Source organism: Pithys albifrons, chromosome Z, assembly GCF_047495875.1.
Source record: "Pithys albifrons albifrons isolate INPA30051 chromosome Z, PitAlb_v1, whole genome shotgun sequence".
Taxonomy (NCBI): Eukaryota; Metazoa; Chordata; class Aves; order Passeriformes; family Thamnophilidae; genus Pithys; species Pithys albifrons.
Window position 1 is genome coordinate 25,339,591 of NC_092497.1, and position 26,249 is coordinate 25,365,839.

Sequence of the window (26,249 nt, forward strand, 5' to 3'; positions counted from 1 at the left end):
CAGCTGACAGAGATAAATGCTCAAAGAAATTCTCTCTTGAGCTGACCTTCTTATACAGGTGAAGTAGTTTACTTACTGGGAGAAGATTTCCAACACAAGCCAGGTGTGGATCATCAATCTAATTTCCTGTGGACTCCTCACTGTGTTTAGATGCAAGACACAACTAGGGAAGCTACCCAGGAATTTACTGGGGGAAAAAAAGCCACTGAAATATGTCTCTTGAAACAAAACAACTCCACTAATGATTTTTCTCATTTTTATGCAGCAATTTGAAATTGACTGCTACATGTATTTTTGTGTATAGGCATATTTATGGCCAAACTTCACGAACGCAGATTTGGGCAGGGCTCTCCCCACGTGGGTGTGCCCTTCCAGCCTGCACAGTGGATGTTTTAGGTGAGGCACAGCGTGCGCAGAACTGGCCCCACCGTTTAACTCCTCAGGTCCATCTGCCATGGCCAAGTGAGCTTGGACAGTGACAGTGAAGTCCTCAGGACTGTCACAGCACCGCGTATTAACCAGGGCTGACCCTGCTGAGCATCTGAGATCTGACGGGATGGGATGGCAGGGAGGCATTGAACTGCCAGGGGACGGTCCCCACTGAGACTCGAACTCAGGTCCTTGGGATTCAGAGTCCAGAGAGCTCTCCATTACACCACAGGACCGCCCTGTATAGGTATATATGGCACACCTATACTCACGGATGCTCACAAGAGTACAAAACTTTGAAGAAGAGAAAGATTAAAAGTCTTGTTTAACAGAGTTTCATTAAATGATGAACCAGAAATACTAATAGTCTAATCTCATTTGTTTCTTGTTGATTTCAGAAACACAACAAAAGACACAATGTAATCTCCATGGTGACTGTTAGAGCTGGAGACAAAACCACTGAAGACACAGCCAGCAATATTTAATCTGATATTAACACCATTCACACAAAATTTTGTTTGGTTTAATGATCAAAAATAACACAGGTTTTGAAATCTGATAAGGAAATAGGAAAAAAACCAACCTAACAAAACTCCTGATTTCTCATGTTAGGTATTAAGATGGTGACACATGAGACCTAAAATCTTCTATGTCTACTCACTTCCATCCTTCTGTCTTATGCATTATCTTCTTACCAAAATTCTCACTGAAGGTAAAGGACATAAATTGACTGCAAAAAGGCCAAGGTAGCAAAATACTAGAAATAAGCAAACACAATAAAGAATACTGAGAAAAAGCAGAATTTACTCTTTATTTCCCCTGTCCTGTCCTGACACCCAAGAAAGAACTGGTAGGAAGCTTCTCTCTTGAAAAAGGGAATACAACTGAAATAAGATAACAAATGTTAGTATTTAGTTTAAAGTAACATTTTCACAAAAGAAACATTCACTGAAATCCTGCCTGGATTTGCAATGGAAAAATAGTTTTGCAGCCCAGCATGCCTCATTAACTTCCATGTGAAGGGAAGGGGGAAAGAATCCCAAACACTAGGTCAGAAGGAGACCTCAAGGACCATATGGTCCAACATTTCTTGGAAGAAGCACAGTTCAGACAAGATGGCATACTATGCAACTCGATCTTAAGTGCTTAATGTTACAGAATCCAACACTTCCCTGGAAACATTAGCCCAACGGTGGATTGTTCTCATTGTGTAATATTTTCCTCTTGTGTCAAACTGAAATCCCTCCAGTAACTTGTAGCCATCACTCCTCATCTTTTGCATGTGATTCCTTGTAAAAAAATGGGAGTTTCCATCTTCTCTGTAGCCATCCTTTAAATACTGGAACATGGGGATAAGGTCTCCCCTAAGCTTTCCTTTCCCAAGGCTGAACAAACCCAGTTCTCAGTTGTTCCTCACATGTCAGGCTTCTGAGGCCTTCGATTGTCTTTGTGGCCCTTCTATGGACCACCTCCAGCCTCCACCACTCTGTTTTTGTACTGCAGGGACCAAAACTGAATATAGAGTTAATTCTAGAGACAGCAAGATACCATGTTGCCACGACCACTAGAAACTGGAAAATAAATTCCCCCAAAATTATTTGGATGCTCTTGCTCTGAGCAGCGCACAAACCACAGAGTGATTTCTATGCCTACTCATAGGCATTCATGCCTATGGTATTCATCCAAGTCTAAAAACTGATGCCTGTAGATTGCGTACCCCTGTGAACAGAGACACACTGCAGACAAGTTAATGGAGAAAGATATTGGGTTTTATTAGAAGGACCTTCCACGATCAAACCCAAGGGGGTTTTACCCCAGGTCTGACCCTATGGTCAGGAAGTCACAGGGTTTTATACCCCTCACGGACATCCAATAAGCAGGTTAAAATAAGTACATAAGTAATATCAAAAAGTCAGAGTAGCGCAAAAATATATTTTTTTAAGACAAGACCTACTGTAGTTATAACTTATGGTCAATACAAAGCAATTTTGAGGCTCTTCAAGCTTCAGAAAACTAAATCCAGCATAATTCTTGACATTGTGAGCTAGAAGAAAAAAAATTTGGAGTCTTATTTAATATTGTTGCTATTTGTAAATATTCTGCCTTAAACAGCTGATCCAAGGCATACTGAAAGCGAAGCTTCTCCCCACACAGCATTTTAACACTGTATGAAACCTCACTGTTTCACTGCTGTGATGGTGACCTCTCCCTTCCCCCACGTCCACCCAGAGTTTGTAATATATCTGCCACTTGGTGAATTCGTCATCAGTCTGGTCTCCTCTGACAACCCTGCTCAAGTTATAACCAGTGACAGGTGTAATGAACTATCTGGTCGTGAAGACTGCATCCAGCTCTGAGTAGATTTGGGGGAGACAGATAACACAATTCAGTATTCAAGGCTAACCTGAGCAGTGCCCCCCACCTAACTAAAGTGCTGATAAAGATTTGACTCAAGCCAAATTTGGAATAAACTAACTCCTGTAATGGGTATGCAAATATAAGTCCATCATCTTACTCCATAAAGAGCGGACAGCCCAGGGCCCCTTGAGCTCTCCTGCACAGCAGTGGCTGCGCACCAGGATCTCCCCCTGAGCAGGGATACCTCTCAAAGCTACTCCTCGAGGCCAAGAGATTAATTCCCGCAACGTATTCTCAGTAAGTGAAGCTAAACTTGGAAGTCTAAGATTAACAACATTATTAAGAAATAAATGTGCTTACTGTTCTTGTATCAGAGAATGGATTGTACTCATCTAGCCCTGGAGGAACATTTCTTGTCACTTGTGTAACAGAAGGATCCTAGAAGAGAAAACAGTTGAGTAAATGTATGCACATGTATATAACCAAAAAGTCAACACTTATATCATTATATCATACAAAACTTGTTTTTGTTTCAGTGTAAAAAAGGTTTGTTTGCACTAGAAGAGTCAGTAAACATCCAACTCTATCTCCAAAATCACATAATTTCATTTTGAGTTTCTTATAAACCTAGACTACCACAGCATAAAAGAGAGAGACAGAGACAGAGATTTCCAAGAAAAACTCTCAGAGAGCTATGTTGACCACTGGACTCCATAATTCAAAAAAAGGACAACAGAAGAGCAAAGCCTTCTGGAACTCTTGGATGTCCCTACCCAGAAGTATATCCAATACCTTCAGAAAAAACATTTCATAAAAATGAATCTGAGAAGTAGGGTCCCATAATGCCAAAAGCACTTTTGGTTCAGCTTCTACCAGAATTATAAAAAAATAAGAAACAAGGGTAACTTGTTTTTCCTCAATTAACGTACAGTAAGAAAGATTGTTTGAGATTTATTCTGAGAAAACGATTCCAGAAGGAAGTATTTCTCTGTGCTAGAGACAGGCAGGCTTTGTTCTGCAGAAGAGCAGAAGTGACCACCACAGACCACACCCACTTTGAAAAAACCTGTACTTATTCCATTTGCTGCCTGATTCCACCACACTGTTTCTGTATCTCAATTTAAAGTTTTTGCATCTTCAGAATATAATAATGGATAAAATGAAAGTTTTCTTGGAAATTAATAAATACACTTATTCAATATTGTTAGTTATGTTTTTATCTCCATAAATGTGTAAGTGTACAAGATTTTTTTATGTACATTAAAAACAAAAAAGAGCTGTAAATATACTATATACTTATTTTATAACTGTTACATTTAGCTAAAGATTTTTTCTTGTTTCCAACAGTGTAGTTCAATACAAGAAAACCAACTGTAATTGATAAAGATGGGGAAGAAAATAAGTACTTACATTTATACACATACACATTCAAATTTCCTTTAAAGACACATACATTTAATACCCTTACATGAGATGCACAAAATAAAACGAAGGACTTCTACAGGTATGTTAAGTGGAAAAGAAAGGTCTAAGAAGGTGTATCCACCCAGTAAACCGTGCTGGAAAATTGGTAACAACAGGTGAGGAGAAAGCTCAACAACTTTTGTGCCTCTCACTGCAAGGGCAGCCTTTCTTTCCACACCTCTTGAGTGGGAGAGCAAAGTCCCTCCCACTTTAAGAGAAGATGAGGTTCATGACCACTTGAGGAACCTGAAGGTACATAAGTAAGTCTATGGAATTCAATGAGATGCATCCCAAAGTCCTGAAGGAACTGGCTGATGTAGTTGCTAACCCACTCTCCTTGGTATTTGAAAAGTCATGGCAGTCAGGGGAAGTCCCAGGTGACTGGAAAAAGGGGAAATCCCATGTTTCAAAAGGGAAGAAAGGAGGACCCTGGGAAGTGCCAAACTGTCAGCTTCACTTCTGTGTCTAAGAAGATCATGGAACAGATCCTCCTGGAAGCTGTGCTAAGGCACATAAAGGACAGGAAGGTGATACAAGATGGCCAGCAGCACAACTTCACCAAGGGCAAGTCCAACCTACTAGCCATCTGTGATCGAGTAGCTACATCAATGGATAAGGGAAGGGCTATAGATGAACTTATCTGAACTTCTGTGAAGCCTTTGACACTGTCCCCCACAACATCCTTCTCTCTACACTGGAGAGATGGATTTGATGAGTGGACTGTTAGATGGATAAGAAAGTGGTTGCGTGCTCAAATCCAGAGGGTGGTGGTCAGTGGCTCAGAGTCCCAGTGGGCACTGGTGACAAGTAGTGTCCCTCAGGGGTCTGTACTGGGACCAATGTTATTTAATATCTTCATTAATGACATTGAGGGATCAAGTTCGCCCTCTGCAAGCACCAGGCTGAGTGGTGCAGCTGACACACCTGAAGGATGGGATGCCATCCACAGGGATCTGGACAAGCTCTAGTAGAGGGCCCATGGGAATCCCATGAGGTTTAACAAGACCAAGTGCAAGATGCTGCACCTGGGTCAGAGCAGCCCTGGTATCAGTCCAGGCTGGGGGATGAACAGATCAAGAGCGGCCCTGCTGAGAAGGACTTGGGGGTGCTGGTGCATGAGAGGCTGGACATGACCCAGCAATGTGCACTAACAGCCCAGAAAGCCAATTGTGTCCTGGGCTGCACTGAAAACTGCGTGGCCAGCAGGGTGAGGGAGGGGATTCCGCCCCTCTGCTCTGCTGTGGTGAGAACCCATGTCAAGAGCTACACCCAGCCCTGGGGTCCCCAGCACAGGAAGGACATGGACCTGCTGGAGTGAGCCCAGAGAAGGGCTACCAAGATGATTAGAAGGATGGAGCACCTCTTCTACAAGGAAAGGCTGAGAGAACTGGCGCTGTTCAGCCTGGAAAAGAGAAGGCTTCAAGGTGACCTAATTGTGGCCTTCCAGTACCTGAAGGGAGCCTACAAGAAAGATGAAGAGAGACTTTTTACAAGAGCATGCGGTGACAGGAAGGAGGCATGGATTCAAACTAAAAGATAGTAAGTTTAGATTTTAGGAAGAGACTCCTAATATCCCTTCTAATCATGTACTACCACTAGCTAAAGTACATATTCAGCTGCAAAGTAGCATTTTAGTGGTGACTAAAAAATAATCACCCTTTCTAAAAATGTATACAAAACAATGTTAAATGCAATCCAAAAGCAGCTTTTCTACATTTCACTTATACCGTAATTAGCTACTTCAATACAGCCATCCTAGTGACAGTCCCCCACACGTCTGCCATATTTTTAGTTGCCATCCTAGACTTGAATAGACTGTTACAACTAAAATATCATCAGGTCTTGCATAAACTGATGGACTAATTCATTGTTAATGTGTTCTTTGGTTAAAAGACTATCACAAAATACTGTACAGATGAACAACAAAAGATAGGGAAAGCATGTATCTGGGGAGAATGTTTCCTGTCAAAATTCAGCTAGAAATTATTAGAAATATTGAATAAAAAGAACATAAAACATACAGGAATAATTGAAAGTAACATTGGAATTATGCATTAGTTTACTAGACTCACCAGTACGAGGCCAAAAAAGATGAACTAAAACAAAGCTAATATAAATAAGGCAATTTCATGATTCAATATACAGACTAGAAATCTGTGCATAGTTGAAAACTTTCAGCTTACTGTGGTGGCTCTACTTTAGCTAGCAGCAAAGCCCCCAGCCTGGATGCCCCCTTGCTGCTCTCAGCATTGGGATGGGAGATAGAACCACAAGGACCAAAGTAATTAAAATTTGTGGTTGTCAGGAAAAAAGACATTTAATGGAGGAGGAGGAGGAAAGGCAGAGGCAAAAGAAACAGGCAACAAAACCCTGCAAGTCACACAAAGGCAATTGCTCACCACCTCCCTCCCAGCAGCAGAGAGATGCCCACTGAGCCTCTGAGCACCGGCTGTGTCGGAGCATCCCCCTGCACGACCCTCACCAGTGCTGCAGCCGAGCTCAGTGCAGGATTCAAGATCTCTCTGGTCTCCTGGGATCAGTGGCCCTGCCAGTGTCCCATCCCAGCCTCCTGCCCAACCCCAGTCTACAACCAGGGAAAAGCAGAGTGTGAACAAAGAAGGTCCTGGTGCTGCTCAGCAACAGCTGAAGCACTGGTGCCTTACCAGCACTGTTCTGGTCACCAGTGTGAGACACAGGACAGGGACCCCTTCCAAAAATGCTTCCACAGCATTCCCTCTTTCACACATAAAAATGTTCATGTATAGACATATGCAACTAGTGATAGCCAATCACCAGCCATCTAGTGGAATGGCAGGTTCAATTATCATTACTTGAATAGCACTTAGTGTTTTAAGCTGAATTTGATGCTTAAAAAGTACATTCCAACATTAAACTTCTGTGTTTACATAGTGCACTACTAAGTAAATAACTCAGCCTGATTGTGTCTGCAGATAATAAATTCAATTATTTGAGTAACTACAGTATCAGTCTCATGAGACACCCACTCAACAGCAACCACTTTCCAAAAAGCAGGAAAGAGTGGTCAAGTCAAATTCAGAAGAGCAATCTATATTCAGAAATACAATATGCAAACAATAATAAATATCTGATGAAAGAAAGCCTTTTTTTCCTCCAAGTGTTTTAGAGAACACCAGGTGCAAAAAGCTTCTCGGATCTCTGCATACAGCTATTGTGACATTTTAACACTGACAAATAAAAGGAAGCATATACTGAGACAAACAAGCTGACTACAGCAAAAGTCCTAGTGCTCAGAAATGAGCTGTACATTTAAATACACACAGTAAGTACAGCAAGTAGCCTTCCATGAGAAGTCCATCCCGTTGTGAATTAACAATTGCTATAATTCTGCCAAATACTGCCACTGTTTGCTAAAGTAGCAGCAGCTCTGAAAAAAAACAGAGAACAGTCAATAACAGCTCTAGTCAAGAAAAGTTTCATTACCTGGTAAAGAAAAAAAAGTTACAGTTGTACTGAAATACACAAATTGAACTCAATTGAACTCAAATTCTGCTCTCAAGAAACTTGAATTACACAGTCTGGACTTCAATAGAGTCTGTGACCTGATTCTCCAACAAGCAAAAAGACTGAAGGAAGAGTAAACCAGAGTTCACAGGAGAAGAGTAATCTCATAGTTGCAGGAGGGAAGTACCAGCCTGCAGATTTGTATCTGTGCTACCCTCATTCACAGCTCTCTGGTCTAATGAGAGAACGGCTCTTCCCAGTCTCAGTGCACAGGTAGAAGCTGCCAGACTAATTGTTCTAAACACCTACAGTGCATCAAAAGACTGATGCCAACAGGAGCTGCACTTCCCTTTTCAAAACACTACTTACAATATTTCTGGAGATTAGACCTGACATCCCAAGGAACACAAATAATTGTTTTGAATCATTTGCCTTACACTCACTGCATCTCATTTTAAAAGCTGAGCAAATGATCTAAATACAGCAATGAAAACTATGATGGAGTCATTGCTGCAGAATAAAAAACCACTGAAGTTAGAAATCATTCAGGGTTTGAATAATGAATATGAACAACAAATGTCCCGGACCACCTACTCAGAGAAAAAGTGGCATTTAAGTGAATGCTATCAAATTTCTATGTTGTATGACATGCATATTCTGGTCGTGAAAAACAGTGAAAACTAATATTCCATGGGAATAACTAGCTCTATGCTGGCATAACTTACATATTTGATATTCAAACCAGACTTATCTCACCCAAACTCTTGCCAGTTCAGCCCCTGAGTTTTTGATATTTTTATTTAAATATTAGTCATTTGATTACAGAACATAATTAAGACCAGATCATTTTTCATACCCAGCTACTGTAGCTATTGGTACATTTAAGTCACACACAGTCATTTCAGATGATATTTTCAAGATCTGAATTAGTTTAGGACACTAATTAGTTTTAAGAAACTAGCACAACTTAATTTAATTGTTTTCCATCTAATCTTTCATTTTACCTGCTTCTTGCAGTCTCTCTCCTGTAACATCAATCTCAAAAGCAAAGATTATTATTACACTTCTTTTAATCTCAACAAGTCAGGTACAAGCAGCAACCCATTTTTTATATCAAGAATATGAAACTCAGGAAAAAAAAACCAGCAAACACAAACAAAACAAGCCCAGAAAACAGAATGTATTTGTATTCGCATTAGAATGATCCTCTCCAGCACTACTGAAAACATCTCCTGTGCCAAGTTAACAAATTATTCTCACATTATTATAGATAAAATTAACTAAATACCCAGTTATCACTGAGGGTACACAAACACAATTACCTACAAATCAGAATGTTTAAAATGGAGCCAAATAATCCATTCTGCATAACTTTTTACAGATTTTTTAAAAACAAATTGAATGCAGCAACAGACCTCTGTTGTCTGGGAGACCACAATTAGTCCTCAGCTACCAGTAACACTAACACAGAAGAGACTAGAAAATTACAGAGTGAAGAAGTAGATACAGCTGTAACAATTCTTTGCATTACTGTTCCCTGGACATGGGCCCAGAATTGTTTCACCATCATTAAAGGCTTTGATAGCATACACAATCCAGGGACACTCTGAAAAACACTATGAGCTAAGTTTTTATTGTTGGTTGCGATTCTGACTTGAATGAAAAGAATACAGTGAATTAGGAGGCATCCCCTCCAAACTGCCATTTGGGTTGTGGAAAAAAAATTTGACTTTGAGGGATACCCGGTCTTCTAACAAAAAGACAAAAGCATTTATCATATGCATAAATAAATTCAATGCAATGAACACAGAAAAAACCCCAGGCTTGTGTTGCGTTTTTTTTCCCCCTAGTGGAATGAAATAAATGACATCAGTGCTCCACACAGAACATTTAACTGACCAGCATCTTACAGCAATTTACTCCCAAGAACAGGTAGAGAAGTAAAAGCAGTATCCTATTGCAGAGATCTAGAAACAGCGTTTATAAACACTAAACACTGATTTGGATAGACATCACAATGATTTTACAACACATCAGCAACTGAAATCAATTTCAAGTAAAAATCACTTAAACTAAATAGAACCAAAAAAAATAGTTGGAAAGCGGAACAGGGGAAAATGCAGAGGGTACATTTACAAGGAAAAGAACAGGATGAACAAAGGAAACAGGACAGGAGGGTAAATTTCTAACCCTCATTGATAAGGGGAAGAAAGCAAGACAATTAATTATCTTCCAAGTCTTCGATACTAGGAGTACTGCTCAACAGAAGAACAAGATAATCATGTTGTTTGGAAAAAGCATAAAACTGAAACGCTATGCTTAGAAGCAACTTTTTTTCTACTTTTTTTTCATTTTCATGGAGTTTATAGGACAGCATCAAATATTCAAATAAGCTGACATAAGTAAATCTGGTTAGTCTTAGGAAAAAAAGATTATAAACATAAAAATGCATTTTAAAAGAAGAAGACTAATTATTTTTAGTGAATGAAATAAAAAGAACAAAATATGGAAACCACCTTATCAGTTATGCATCTTCTTAAGTACAGCCAAGGGAAGAATGAGCTACATAAGAAAACCATAGAAATCTTGATTTTTTTACCTCAGTTCTACATTAAGAATGATTTCTTAATGACTGGAGTCCAAGCTGAGAAAACACTCTCATCACAAGAGCTCTTAAAATAAGACAGTATCTTTGTATCAGTTCCCCATTAGTCACTGGCTACCCTTCAGCTCTGCCACCCTACAATTTTTCTCTTTTACTTCAAGATTCCCACATAGTTCATCCACCCTGACTGCTTTACCAGTCCCTGACAGCACCAGTCTTTACTCTGCAGCTTCTTTGGCATTTACTGTTCCACAATCCCACCTTCACCGAGCTGTGCATTTTCTCTGCTGCTTTTTTTGCTTGGAAGGAAGTTCCCAGAAAGAGGAGGCATGATCCCCATCTCATCCTTCCAACACTGAACATGCTCAGCAAAGATACCACTTCTCAAAAAACTCTGACTGCATACAGAATAGAAGTAGAAGCCAGAGGCCTACCAGGACTAAATCTGGACTAGTGAATCCACTCTGGGGAAATCATGAGATCAGCTCCACAAATCTAGCAAAGTCAATCCTGACCAACTAGGACTTCTTAACCCTACTACTCCTACTGAAGGAGTTTGTTTTGCTACAGGAAAAGGATAATCTCTATTTCACTTTAAAGTCTCCATTGATTATTACAAGTTATTCCTTATACCCACTTTGTATTAGGCTTTTTATAAAAATTAGTAACAGGAATGGCACACTTTTCAGTAAGAATTCATTCAGAGATTTCGTGGAGTTGGATTTTGGGAGGAGTGGAGGGGAAGGGTGATATAGTAGCAGATGTACTACCTGCTCTCTGTGGGCTATTTCCTACGATGATACCACCACAGGCTCAGAAAACTAAGCAAAAATGCAACAGAAGTTGCCAAAACTATGTTTGTTGGTCTGTGTTTTTTGATTCCTTGACCGAAAACTATCCATCCTACTTCTCATAAATGAGTTCTGGCGAGCAATCACAGTTGTTACTGTTTCGGCTGAAATTCCCCACAGGATATACTTCGCTTTCACAATGTCCTCCTCAGCATTTCTGTGAAGAGATTTCTGACAAAGCTTGCTTTTGGGAAAAAAATTATTTGGATATCATTCTATGTTAACTAGTGGGTTTCAACTTTTAAGGTAGGACCCAGCACTTGAAACAGATGATAGCCTGCCTGTGGAGGATGGGTTTCTCAGTCCCATAACACTCTGCATTCAGCCAGAGGGCATGAAGCCTCTGAAACTGCAATTCAGCCCCGTTCAACATGCACTTGGTATAAAGCAAAAAGCTAAATCCCTCAAAGACTTCCTCTTTCTTCATGCAAGAACAAGCTGCACGTGGAAAAATTAAGTTTCAACAAGCAACTAATGTTTTGATGCTGGCTCTTCATGCTTTGTTTCTTCCTTCATCATCTCAGGCCCAAGAACAAGTAAAGGTACAGAAGTGTCACAAACAAGAACTGAGTTGTGATTTCATGTTTCACTACTCTAAGAGTACATTGGCAGAATAAACAGCTTACATTTAACAGTATAAAGGAAGCTTTAATGCATTGCACCTAGAATAATATATTTTAAACTATGATTAAAAACCTCTCAGTATGAATTGTCCCAAAAGGTTACACATGTAACACCTGGAAGAATCAGTGAATTAAGAGGCAACATAAAGACTATTTCTGTTCGTATTATAATAAAAAAAATCTGAGTAGTCACACAACACTTCTAGCACAATTGCAAGTTTAATATTTCATTCATTGATCAGCTCCTTCCTAGGCCCCCCTCTTAAAATGACACTCTAAAGATTTTCATTCCCACACTGCCAGAACACAATTATTAAATAGGATAATGCAAAAGTACCCAGTTGGGCTTTCTTATACTTGGCTTTCAAGTAGTGGCTGCTCAGCGTCACATGGAAGCAGAGCTGTGAAAGGTTGTGAGCTACTGAGCAAGGCAAGTTGCCCACTCCTGAAACCCAGAAGAACACCAGGGGCTGGCAAGGCCAAATTTGTCCTAAAGCTTGTTGTATCAGTCCAATCTTGCAATGGAGTACTGGACAGCTAACAAAGTATCACCTCCATCTCACAGCTGTTCTCAAATCATTGTCTGTTCTCAGCTCCCATACGTATGTTATGATCCCCTCTGAAATGTTACATCGTTTTATGTAGTGCAACAACAATACTAATGCAGTATGTGCCAACACTTTACTAAGAATCTGGGGGGAAATTGTAGCTATAAGAGATATTAAATATCTATTAAAACACTGTAACAGACTGTAACATACTATAATGCAGTTACAGCCCTGAGGAAGCTACTCCTGAAAGCCAACCACCAGGCAGGGCAGCTAAGGGACACTGCCACTACTGTGGCAGCATTAAATTATGCAAGATTTAGGGGCACTCATAATTTTTGAAAACATGAAGGGGAACCAGGCGGTATGGTATGGTAATGGCATGGCATGGCCAGACTTTGCGAACGCAGATTTGGGCAGGGCTCTCCCCACGTGGGTGTGCCCTTCCAGCCTGCACAGTGGATGTTTTAGGTGAGGCACAGCGTGCGCAGAACTGGCCCCATCGTTTAACTCCTCAGGTCCATCTGCCACAGCCGAGCGAGCTTGGACAGTGACAGCGAAGTCCTTGGGACTGTAACCGCACCGCGTATTAACCAGGGCTGACCCTGCTGAGCATCCGAGATCTGACGGGATGGGATGGCAGGGAGGCATTGAACTGCCAGGGGACGGTCCCACTGGGACTCGAACTCAGGTCCTTGGGATTCAGAGTCCAGAGAGCTCTCCTTTACACCACGGGACCGCCCCACGAGGTAGTAAAACTCAGAAAAAATATCTGCATTTTATGTCCTTTACTGATTTAAGTCTGAAGTTGAAAAGCTGCAGAAACACTTTAGTTAAAAAGGGCCCCAATCTTTCAAAAATAATCAGGACTTCTTTCTTCCTGTAAGTTTCTATCACTTTAGCTTCACCTCAGCAATCAAGATGCAAACTGTATAGATTCTGCTACCACAGAAGATAGCAGTCATTCGCACAATTACCTTCAGCATCAAAACTCCAGTATGTATTTCCTGCCAAACCAGACAGATTAATTTGTGCTCACATGAGTCAAGATTAAGTGTAATATTCAACTTATAACCGGCATTACTTCTGTAAATATAAACTCTAACATACACTTAGCTCCAGTGACTGAAGTAATCCCTGTGACCTCTGTGAGAGCCATTAAGGTACAAAATGCCGTTTTTAGCCATCTTAGAGCATCTCAGCCATCCATGCAAGAAAGTCAGTCATGACAGAACTACATAAGGTCTGTGTCTTTTTGGAGCAACAACTCAAACCCAGCCAGTTTGGATACCTAACCCCACCCAAAGAAACTACTCACATACTTAATATTCCCACCCCCCAAAACAAATCAGCAACACAGAATCAACACATTTATATTGTAGATGAACTGCTGATTGTTTCAAAGTAAATGAAACTTTGAAGTTTGAGACTGCTAGTTCAGAACCTTTGTAACTGTATCACCTCCCAAGACAGAAGACTACAACTGTCACCTATCCTGTAACATTAAAAAAAGAGGCACAACGAGATAGCTACATTAGAAATGTGCCTTTGTTTTTGCATACAAAATTTTATTTCACGATGGTTCAGGCTACTGTTAAGGTCTTGAGCATCCCCAAACCCCTCCTGGGTGGTCAGACCCCCCCCTCACAACTAATGATTTAGCTGGTTGTCACAGGACTGTTGGCTGACCCTGTTTACTTTCACTGGTCACGATCCTGATCCCGGCCTGACTGTCTTGACTTGGACTCAGCTCTTCCTCCTCTACAGATCTGCCTCGCACTGAACGCAGTTCCAATCACCACATCCACACTGCCCACCCTGTCTGGGTGCGGTGGGACTGCACTGTTTGTCAGTGAGAACTTCATCACGTGTGAATTCACACTCACGAACTATGACACGTGCATCTTAGTAAAAGAAATTAAATAGATTTCACTACTAGTCTGCTTCTATTTATGATACATGAAGTTACACCAACTGTGTACTTCTTCACCTTGCTGCTACACCATATTATAGCAGGACTATCACATCTGCATTTTTATGGTACATGGATGCAATTTCTTTTGCATAACTCTAAGGTGATCAAGAGCTTTTTAATGTTAGAATGTTACTTATCTCTTCATTTCATTCTCTATTGTCTTCCAAACCAAAACATACCTTGGTACATCAATGCTGGTACAGCACTAAGAGGACACTTACAGATAAATACTATGACTCCAAAAGAGTATCTGCCTTTGGGTTTGGTTCAAGTTTGTTGGGTTTTTTAAGAGTAAATAAAATGCAGAGGTTAAGTAGCCAAAATCTCAAAGTCTCAGAATGCACATTGTTTTATGATCAATCCACGTAAGCTAATACTTAAAAAAAGAAATTCTATTTTACAAATTAAATTTCAATTTTTCCAGCAGACAAGTTAAATTTAGACTTCTGAAACTATCAACTACCCCAAATACTCAGCAAACTAGATGTTTCTGGTTCACCTTTATCCTTCCAGAACACAATTCTATTTGATTCAATATCAAGCAAGAACCTCTGCTCTAATCTTTTTATTAAAAGGCATAAGAACAGTCACAGGAAACCTCACAAGTAGATCACAGATAATTAGTAAAACCAAAATATTTAAGAAAAAGAAGGATCTAACTTTAGACACCTTGGCAACAACTCTTCCATGTCATGCCTTCCAATCTTTTGTCGCCCATATTACTTTATGATTTTACATTGGCACAGGACAGGTCTTCAAAAACAACGAAAAAAACAATCAAATCATACATAAGATTATCAAGCAAAGACAAAAATATGAGTACATTGGAATACAGTGTTCAGACAACATGACTTAAGATTGTCAGGGTCCATCTGGAAATTCTGGTTCTATGTGTAAAGTTGTTTAAAACATGTAGCCAGACAAAACTTAAATGCAGACATGCATTCATGCCCACTAATTTCAGAGGCGTTTTGCCAACAAGATGCTAATCAAGCTTTGGCTTATGTATGAGGCCTTTTGCCCCTTCAAGTTAAATACATGAATAAGTAAAGGTATGCAATACTACCTTTTCTAGGCAGTAGAATGTGATGGAAGTTAGCAAAGACTGAAGAAAATTAAAAAAGCTTCTGAAAAAGGAAAAGTGCACAGCTTTCCTGAACCATCTTCTGCAAACAAGAAATCCAGCAATGTGCTGACAGTGAGCTTCAAGTTACAGAGAAGTTGTTATAGAGTCCTTTTATCATGATATACTGCAGATGACAAGCAGATCGTGGATTCTGCCCAACAGCTGCAGCAGAAGTGTTTGCCCGAAGATGAAGTGGAATAAGCTACTGCACTTCAAGCAATGTGTTCAAATTGGCTGTGTGGTACAGGTAGGTCCCTGGTTTAGGTCTCAGAACCACCATGCAGGACTGGTTACACTGGCTAAAGAGCTATGCAGGGACAACTATCCTGCTTCCAAATACCCACAACGGCTCTGGGAGTCTGTCACAATGTCCTAATTCACACAGACCTACCTGCATGTTCTCCAACATCTATCCATGCAATTTTATTAACTATCACAAAAAGTAAGGAAGAGGAGAAAAGGCATCACATATTTCTGTTGCTGAAGACACATTCTAGAAAAATGACACCTCTTCAGTGCCTGGAGCCAAAACGTATTTAAAAAAACAGGGTTCACTGATAATGTTACCAGTCCAAACTATTATTGGCAGCAAACCCAACACCAGGACTCCTGTTCATCTGGAAGGTCACTGCACTGTGTACAACTGAAAACACAGTTTCTAGCTGAAGGAATTCTAACTATCATCCATGTTTTATGACCATAAAAGCTAAACTAATGATTCAGGCAGACTCTAAGGAACAAATGTCAGGAACACAATGTTTCCAGCACCTACATGCACAGAAGTATGCTTGAAATGTAACAGCTCTATTTTTTAAAAGCTTAATTATTCCAGCTGACATCCTAAACTCACTGCCATATACTACGTCTATGCTTTAAAGGGTCAGCAACATTTCAGTGACATTATCAAAGTTAAGTAGCTCAACATGTTGATAGAAGTGGGTTCAAATAATAAAGAAAGACCAGGAGGGGAAGCATCCAGGGAGGTCAGCCCATTTTGACAGCCGAAGCCGTAACAGCAAGTGAAGAAATTCGCAGCTGTATGACAAGTCAGGAGTCCAAAACCTAAAATCTCTATAATACATTACAACACAGCGTTTTGAGATGATGTCCAGCCATCGCTAGCCTATATTGCTTCAGAAATACAATATGTGAACAAGTAAGCTTGATGGGGGGCGGGAGGAGGCTAGACAGGAAAAAGAGGGTAAATACACTAAGCTTAACTATCTGGGTCAATCATACGTAAGGGAAAAAAGGCTATACTAGCGTTATACATACACAAAGCTACAGTCAAAGTAAAACAAACGCAAACAAACCAAACGACACACTTTTCTTTTTTTTTTCTTTCGAAATAATGCACCCGAAATGCGGCTTGTGTTATTTTAGCTAGGGAAGGGGCACGGACCCCTTGAGAGACGCTGCGCGGCCTGGCCCCCCGCGCCGCCCCGCAGAGCCCGCCCAGGGCACGGCCCGGCCCGCATCCACCGGGCCCCGCTCCGGCCCCGTCGCGGGGGCCGCGCTCGGCCTCACCTTGAACGGGTTGTTGAGGTCCGGGTCGGCGAATGGGTTGCTGTCGAAGTCCGACATGGCGCGGGTAGGCGGGCGCTGCGCTGTGCTCCCGGGGCGGCGGCTCTGGCCGTGCGGCGGCGCCCCGACAGTGACTGGCGCGGGTGTCGCTCCCCGCCGCTGTCCCCGCGCTGTCGCTGTCCCTGCCCGAAGCCCGGGCCAAGCGCCCCGCCGCTCCGACCGGCCTCAGACCGCCCAAAATGGCCGCCCCGGAAGTGAAGTTACGGCAGCGCGGGGCGGGGACGGCGCGGGGAGGAACCGCTGAGGGACCGGGCGGAGCGGCACAGCCGGGGAGGGGACAAGGGAGGAACCGCTGAGGGGCCGGGCAGAGCGGCACAGCCGGGGAGGGGACAAGGGAGGAACCACTGAGGGGCCGGGCGGAGCGGCACAACCGGGGAGGGGACAGAGGAGGAACCGCTGAGGGGCCGGGCGGAGCGGCACAACCGGGGAGGAGACAGGAGACAGGGGACAGGGAAGGAGCCGCTGCGGGGCCGTAGCGGCACAGCCGGGGTGGGGACTGGGGACAGGGGAGGAGCCGCCGAGGGGCCGGGCGGAGCGGCACAGCCGGGGTGGGGACGGGGGACAGGGGAGGAGCCGCCGAGCGGCCGGGCGGAGCGGCACAGCCCGGGGTGGGGGCGGGGGACAGGGGAGCAGCGCTATGCCAGGGCTGGGCACTCGCCCTTGTGTGGAGGAGCCGCGGCCGGGCGGCCTCGGCGCTCCGGATGGGGAGACATAGGGGGCTCTGCCCCGCGGCCTCGCCGGTCAGCGCTGGCCGGAGCAGGGGCAGAGCAGAGTCAGGGGCAGAGCAAGGCCAGGGGCAGGGACGGAGCAGAGGCAGAGCAGAAACGGAGCAGGGGCAGGGACAGAGCAGAGGCAGGAGCAGGGCAGGAGCAGGGCAGGGGCAAAGGCAGAGGCAGAGGCAGAGCAGAGGCAGGGGCAGGAGCAGGGCAGAGGCAGAGGCAGAGCAGGGGCAGGACAGAGTGAGGGCAGGGGCAGAGCAGGGGCAGGACAGAGTAAGGGCAGGGGCAGGGCAGGGGCAGAAGCAGAGCAGGGGCAGAGGCAGAACAGAAGCAGAACAGGGGCAGAGCAGGGGAAGGGACAGAGCAGGGGCAGAGCAGAGGCAGGGCAGGGGCAGAGCAGAGGCAAAACAGGGGTAAGGGGCAGAGCAGAGGCAGGGGTAGAGCAGGGTAGGGGCAGAGTAGGGACAGGAACAGAGCAGAGGCAGGGGCAGAACCGGGGTAGGGGCGGAGCAGGGGCAGGGGCGGAGCAGAGCAGGGCATAGGCAGAGGCAGGGGCCAGACAGGGGCAGAACAGGGACAGAGCAGAGTCAGGGGCAGAGCAGGGGCAGAGGTAGAGTAGGGGCAGGGGCAGGGCAGAGGCAGGGGCAGAGCAGGGGCAGGGGCAGAGCAGAGGCAGGGGCAGGGCAAAGGCGGGACAGAGCAGGGGCAGGGCCGGCGCCGGGCGGGCGATGCCCACCACGAGGTGTGCACCTTCCCAGCCCTCCGCCCTGCGCTATCCCGGGGAGGGGCGGGACAGACGGACTGGTGTGGAGGGCGACGTGGGCGTGCCAAGGTGGTAAGAAAGTCTGCGAATTTAAGGTTTTGTTGGTAAGACAGGAATTTGGTGTCTCGCTCCTTGCCCCTGTTGGCACCGTGAATTACCTCAGCAGGTGCATGGCTGCTCAGGGGTCTCACACAAAGGTTCGGCAGAGCTGGGGGGTCAGTACGGCTTTGAACGTGCTCGCACAATCCTGCTTCCCTGGGAAAAGGCCTCTTGGAGTTACTCAACCATTTCCAACAGTTCAGATGACTTTTTAAATACTTCCTCAGAAATACCGACATTGCAGTTTGAAGAACCTGATCCAAATGATGCAAATGAGAGGAGGAGCTCCTTTGGTTCAGAGCTATGACTGAAATCTGAAATCCAGCATCCTTGATACCCAACAGTTTACATTGATGCAACACTTTCAAAACCTGAATCTCTTTACATGCTTTTTAAATAAATGATTTAATCTTTTATTTAAATTAAAAAAAAAAAAACAACAAGAAAGTTGGAGGCTGGTCAAATAAAAAGAAATTGCTATAAAACTGTTCTTTTTTTGGTATTCAAATGTGGGGGTTTCTCCAATGTAATAATCCAGATTAACTATGGGGCACACTACTCAGAGTTTTTGAATGCTGGCTCAGAATATTAACACTATTATCATTTCAATAGCCATATATATATATCTGTACTGTGATCTTGGACTGCCAGTCATTACAATGGTGGTGTTCCGTCAACAAGTCAGGAGAAATCCCATGTGTGCACAAGAATTGATTTTGCATGGATCAGTAAGGAAAGCAGTAATTTCTTCAAGGCCTGCTCTGACATATGCAGAAGTTTCTCAATACTGTGGGAAGGGTATATGATTATGTCAGGTATATGGTGGTATGGAAATGGGGCAAATCATAAAAGCATAGCTTCTAAAAAAACACTTTCAACTTTTTTTGCTATAAGATGTAAAATACAAATGCAACTGTTGTACAATCAACAAAAGTATTTTACAGTATTAGTCATAATCATGGGTATAGCTCAGTTCTAGTGACATCAAATTAAATTATATGTTATCCCATGGCTCAATGATATATGTTGATACTCCAAAAGCTGTGTGTATTGGCAGCTGTGTACTCGCTTCTCTTTGAGCTGAACCTGAATGAATGTGTGCATGCATGAATGAATGAAATTTTGGCTGAAAAGAATGCGTTTTCCTGTATGGTTGCTGGATGCTTCAAGTTACAGACATTGTAACACCTCTCTGATAATAATTTGCACACAGTTTCAGGGGAATAATCTTGTATGAGTGTCAAGGCAAGAAAGAAACTGATAGTCTTAGGCACATGGTGTGACTCTTCGGGTGTCCTGTGCAGGGCCAGGAGTTGGCCTTGATGATCCATGTGGGTCCCTTTTAGGTCAGCATATTCTGTGATCTGTGAAAATCCATCCCACACTTAGACTTTCCCCTCTCTGTTCCAGAATTATAGCAGGATACTTGGAATTCTTTTGTAAACAGCATATCTCTTTGGAAGGAGAAGAAGGTTTTCAGGGCCATTGACTTGTAGGAGGGAACAGGTGACTGGTGCACAGCTGGATTATGGCCATTTTGCCAAAAGTCAATGTAGTATTGCCAGGGACCTCGTGCCCTGCATCCCCATGCTCTACCCCACCCTCTTGCTGTCCCTGGCCTGCACAGTCTAACCCAAACCCACACTGAGATAAGAATATCTGAATCCAGACAGTGTTCCTCATGTCCCTGAGGAGGATCAGAACGGATCTTTGGTTTGTAGCAGGGAACAAACTTCCCTTATTTCCTTCTTGAAGTAACTGATTTCACTAATGTCCGAGTCCTTTAAGGGTGTGCTGCACAATGACAAAATCAGGCCATTCTTGGATTCAGAAAGGAATCATTTTTGCTGAAATCAAATAACCTTGGTCAATGTCATGTTATTTGAAACAAAGCTGTATGAAAAGTAAAAGCTGGCCCCAGTGGAGACCTTAGATGCTGCTGCTCCTCTTATTCCCCTTAGTTGTATTCTGCTCCATCAGTTCTGGGATTCTTCAAAGAGTAAATAATCAGCAAACCATCTTTCCCTCCATTTTTCCCCCCTGTGGATGAGTTGCTTGTCTTCATCCAAGCAGTAGAGGTTTTCTTCCATTACAGGGAATGCCTATATTTTAGGAATGTGCAGGCCACCAGCAAGGCATCTTCATTTTTCTCCCAGACTGAATTTTTCTGCCTGTTTCCCATCTCATAAACAGCAAAGGTAGGCATACCCCCACTTACAGAGGCCAACAATCATAGGCACTGGCCAAGACAATAGGATGTAACAATGTAAGAAGAGCTATTCCTGCTGAAAGAAGACCTATTTATCCATCTAGCTGGGGACAAAATAGCAATTTTTCCTCTCTTGGCTTAAGAGTCTCAACAGTCACACACTGCCACAAATGCTACCTTTAGGAGGGTGGCTAATCTTTCATGGAAGCCAGCACATGGGGGCAGTGAGTAGTAAGCTGAAGTCATGAGGGAAGATACAGCAAAACAAACACATACCATTTGGGAGTGGGAAGAGTATTCTAAGCACTGTGGAGTGAAGCCAAGCAGCACTAGCAGCTTGCATATGTTCCCTATACCAACTTGAGAGTGGGAGGAAGGGTGGAAGCTAAGGCAAGTGATAAAAGAACTGTTTCAGCCAGTGAGCAGGCCTCAGTCTCACCTGTCTCCCCCTACCACTGTATTATCACTTGCTGTGTTATTCTGCAGGTGCTTGTTTTCTGCAGTCCTTTTCTTACACCTCCCCAGCCTCTCCTCATATATGTATTCTTCAATAAGAAGTACACAGGTAGACTTCAATGGGAATTATCTAAACAATGGCAGGACTTGTGCTATGATCTGTTCCATCTAAATGTTACTAATGTTACTGGCAAATAACTTTTCCATGTGTCTCACCCTTTCCAATTTAAAACTGTGCTTAAATAGTTGAACATAAATAGTTGTCTCTATTTTGGTTATTTTATATTTTGCATTGCTTTTAGTCACTTGTATTTTCTTATTAAGTTTTAAATTATTAAATATCAATTAGAAAGCAAATGAATTGCAATTCTGGAATCTGGAAAACAGTTCAAAACTGTGGACTTCAAATGTTTGGAGTTCTGAACAAATAAAAGATGAAATATGGAGAACAAAAGGAATTACTGTGGTTTGGTTCAATTCAACTATACACAGTTTTGCAGATCAAATATGGGATTTCGCATAAAATAGCTCAGAGTGCATTCTTCACAGTCCAATTCTCCTGATTTTGGTGCACAGGTGCAAGTAGTTTCTTCACACAAAGCAAAACAATTGAGAATTTTTGGCTTGGGGTAGCCTGGTGTCATTCTCTCTCTACATGTGTCTATTCTCCAGTACATGACCATTAGTGGACAGAAAGTCTCATGCCTGGCACAGAGGGTATTCATCATACAGCTTTGTCAGGAAATGTGCAGCAGTCATAAGGCAGGAATCTGTGCCTCTGCCATTGCAGTCACTGCCCCATCAAAAGCAAATATAATGTATTGCTTTTGCAGAGCTGAATGGTGTCCTGCAGTGAAGCAGCACTTCAAGGACAGGGTTTTTTTTCTGGCCACCAACGTAAGGGAAGTCTGGTATTGCAAACAGAAGGCCAGTCTTTCCAAAGAGGACAGTCCACAGGGAGTCCCACAGAGAAAGATGATGAGCAAGTGAATGGTTGCACACAAAGCAGCAGAGTATCAGACTTCTCACCATCCAAAACCCTCCAGCAATAGCTCTTGTTAAGTGAGCAAAAGCGTTGGAAGAGTGCCCTTGCATCTGAGCTGTCTCAAACCTGTACTCCAGGACAATATGAAAATGTACAACATCAAACATGCCACCACAGCTTTAGCCAACAAAGGAAATGTAAGGCAGCCACCTGCAGTTTGAAACAGTCTTTGAAATGACAAAATATAATTATTAGATCTAAGGATCTACTGGTGAAATTCATCCTGCAGACTACTACTCTGCTGGAAAGATACGGTGTGGTGCAGTTATTCTGAAGACTACAACAAGCAGACATGAAGTGAAGCTGACAGAGGGGTTCATAAATATACAATTTAAACATTCTATAGGAAAGATACAGTGATGGAGGAGAATTAAGCACATTTTGGATTAATAAAAAGAGTGATTCCCAGAAATGCCAGAAACTGGAAGGAGCAAGTTGACAGTAAACCATAAGCTAGGTAACCAGATAACCATAAGTGAGATAACTACATATCCTGGTTTGGATAGAAGTATCTTTTTCAACAGTATACAGTATTTTTGTTATTTTTCTCTGCTCAAACTTTATTCCTTAGAGGTTTGGGGTTTTTTTTAGGGCAATGACAGAACCAGAAACAGTGGTCTAACACATGTAATACACAAGTGACCTAGCACAGAAGGTGTATATATATTCCATTGTATGGCAAATCCTTATAAAATAAGCCAAAGGAACTACATCTTTCAAACATCACGGTAGGGGATTTAGCCTTTTTTTTTTTTTTTTTTTTTTGTGAACAAAACCAGCTGATAGCATATATATAATGTGGAATTTGTGTATTCTCCTTTTCAGTAGTTTATGTTCTCATAGGTGTTTTCTGGATGGTTTAGGAAAGCACATACTTTTAACAGCTGACTTTTGAAAAATCAATTGTATATTGCATATTTGAAGGATGTGCAGGCACTGAGGCAACAGTGGGGATGGACACAGAAAATAGCTCTGGTGGTTTCTCATAACTATTCATGCACACAGGTGTAGAGACATCATAGTTTGAGATGACAGAGATTTATTGCACAAGGGTTCCTATAAAAACTTTTTTTTAATAAATAACTTATTCCTTTGAATTTGCCCTTTGACATTCATAACAGGTTATTAATCATATCCTTAAATAAAAAACATCTTGGCAGAACTAGAAAAACCACCTACTTATTAATTTCAGAGACTTCTTTTCAGAAGGGGCAAATTACGGATATGAAAAATGACAGATTTCAGCATGCAGATTAGGCTTTTTCAGAAGAAGAAGAAACATAAATGAATTTTTTATTAAACTTGTGCCTTTCAGATTTAAAGTAAGTTAGAAAAGGAGTATATTTAATGTTAAAATGCAGTAATTGCTCTCTCTTTTCAGTAACAGTAGTTCAGTGCACATTTTCAGGACTAAAATCATTGTTTCCTTAAAGCACGGCAGATCTCTGGAGAAAAGTATTTCAACATTGATTCCATTTTGTGCTGATTTTTTATTGTGTTTTAAAACATGGGGGAGTGGCAGAAAGCAAAGGACACAGGCATATCACTAAATGTAATTGCTGAAAAGAAATCGAACACTGGAACCAGAGCACTAATTTTATTGTGGCCCTAGTCTGTTATTTACAAAAGTCTTGTAAGTAAAATCTTTAACATGTTAAGTTACCAAAAGTTGGTTCATTCAATGGTTCAAACAAACCTCACTGCAAGCACCAAAACTGGGGAAAAGCCCTACATATCTTTCTGCCTTTGAAAAACAATCTGACTCTCTGAAGCACTGCATAAAAGGAAGCAAAACTGCACAATTAGCTCAAAAGCTCAAGGTTATTCAGGAGGTTACATGTTAAGAACACATACAATCCATGAAGAAGAATTTTCTTACTAGAGCTACATTTCTTTGTCCCCCATTTAAAACAGATAACTGCTTTTTTCTTAGTTTCAAATGTAGCTGTTTAAAATAAATTACAAAATTAGCCAAGGATGCCCATTAATCTGCATTCAAACCCATTGCCTTTATTGACCATGCAGCCTATTATATGAATGATAATGAAAAATTACACCACAAAATAGTTTTATATGCTGATAAACTCGAACATGATCAGAAACAAACAGCTAAGGAAATCCAGAACTTCACAAAAATGCTTCACATTAAGGGCCATGATACTAATGTAGAACTGCTGTTGGTAACTATGCTAAAGTCAGATCAATGTTCCCTGTAAAATACCAGAGTACAAATATGCAGCAAGCTCTATGCCATACTTGAAAATTCAAAGCTCAGAATAACTTCAAAATTGTAAATGTCAGATCATCATTTTAGTAAATAGAGACCTGAAGTGTTGGGGAGAATACATGCAGGTCCTTCATGAAATAGACTCGCCACTGAGGAAGGAAATAGCTTGGCAAGGATATTCTTGTTTCAGTCTTTCCATAAGAATGATAATACTATTAGCATTTATGTGGATGAAGAGTGGTAGACAGAGCATATATTTAGTACAGATCTATTAGTTTGGATTATCAAACTATTTCAAATATAGTATGGTACCATTATCTCCATGTGGTAGGGCTGCAGTGCATGCAGAGGGCTTTGTTCCAGCTTGTATTATCATTGAAAGAAAAACACTTAGAAATACATGTGTACCACTAAAATATGGTGAATCCATGCAAATCAAATTTCCCCCTTAGAAAATTCCCTCTCTCCTTTACAAATTAAACTGTCTTTTAGGAAACTTGTAGAGAAGCGTATTCTTAGACTCAGAGTTCATTTTTTGACACAAGCTATGACCGTAACTCAAAATTGCTTACTTGCTGAGTAACTCAGAAGAAAACCCATGTTTACAATCAGTGAAATATGAATAATACAGAATTCAAATATGATATAGAATGCCAAGTGGAAAATTTTGATTCAAAAATACTGATTTTGCAGAATTTCTATTTAAAAGGGCAATTGCATTGTAAAACATTTCTTTGATTTTTTATATTTGTAGTAACAGATTAAAGAAGCTGTAAACTTTCCTCTTCATGCCCATGCTTATGTAGTGAGATGCACTTAGCAGTTAAGTAATATTTAGCAATAAAACAATACTGTTCTTATTTTTTGTGAATGCACATCTATTGGAGCATTGAAGAAATGCTGAGAAAACATAGAGAGCAAAATAGTATATTTGGTATTTAATTCAGATGAAGATTGATGTGAAAAAATACAACAAAAGAGTTAGTATTGCAACCACTTAGTAAAAAAGCAATGCTATTTCTTGTAGATATCCCATCCAAAAGATAAGCTTGGTCGATGATTCTGTCAAGCATTTGCAATGAAACATAAAGTGAAGTGAAAATGTTAGCAATACAGAGTCACACTGGCCCCCTTTCTTATCCACCATAGCAGCTAAAAACCTTCAGTGAGGCTTTCATCATCTACTATCTCATTTACTATAATAACCTTTCCCTGACTAATCTGTTTTTCACTGCTCATATCTTCCCAGAATGCTGGTGCAAAATTCATTTCCATGTCAGTTTTACAGCCCTACATGAGCTCTACCTTCTCCAACATATTCTGTATAAAGTAGGGCCTGTGCAATTTTACATTTCACATTGGTATCTGGGACAGCAGTACTAGTGAATTGTATAAAGATTAAAATGTTTCTTGAAACAGACAGTACTGAATTTCTGCTGTCTGGTTAATTTTGATATTGTGACCTGTGTTAGCTCATTATAATCTTTTGATGTTGTTCATATTTGCAATCCACACTTCATAAATTTAAAGACTCAGAATTTTTTCTTTTGAAAGCATAGCATTGAAATAACATATTGAAAAACAATTTCCATTGCCTTTACATGTTGCAGATTTCTGTACAAAACTTCATCAGGTAATTAGCTTTATCAGCTTGCTTTCTAAGGGATTTTTATAAGTGACTGCTT

The 26,249-nt window shown here is 41.7% G+C and overlaps 1 protein-coding gene across 1 annotated transcript in view; it reads right to left on the reverse strand.

Moving 5' to 3' along the window:
- SCAMP1 (secretory carrier membrane protein 1) overlaps positions 1 to 17,244 on the reverse strand; it is a 40,839-nt gene extending 23,595 nt beyond the window's left edge. The window contains exons 1-2 of the mRNA XM_071580173.1: positions 16,990 to 17,244; positions 3,148 to 3,225 (exon numbers count right to left, since the gene is read on the reverse strand). Coding sequence (XP_071436274.1) covers positions 3,148 to 3,225; positions 16,990 to 17,046 — 135 coding nt within the window. The 5' untranslated portion in view covers positions 17,047 to 17,244. The remainder of the gene's footprint in view (positions 1 to 3,147; positions 3,226 to 16,989) is intronic.
- Between the last annotated feature and the right edge of the window lie 9,005 nt (positions 17,245 to 26,249).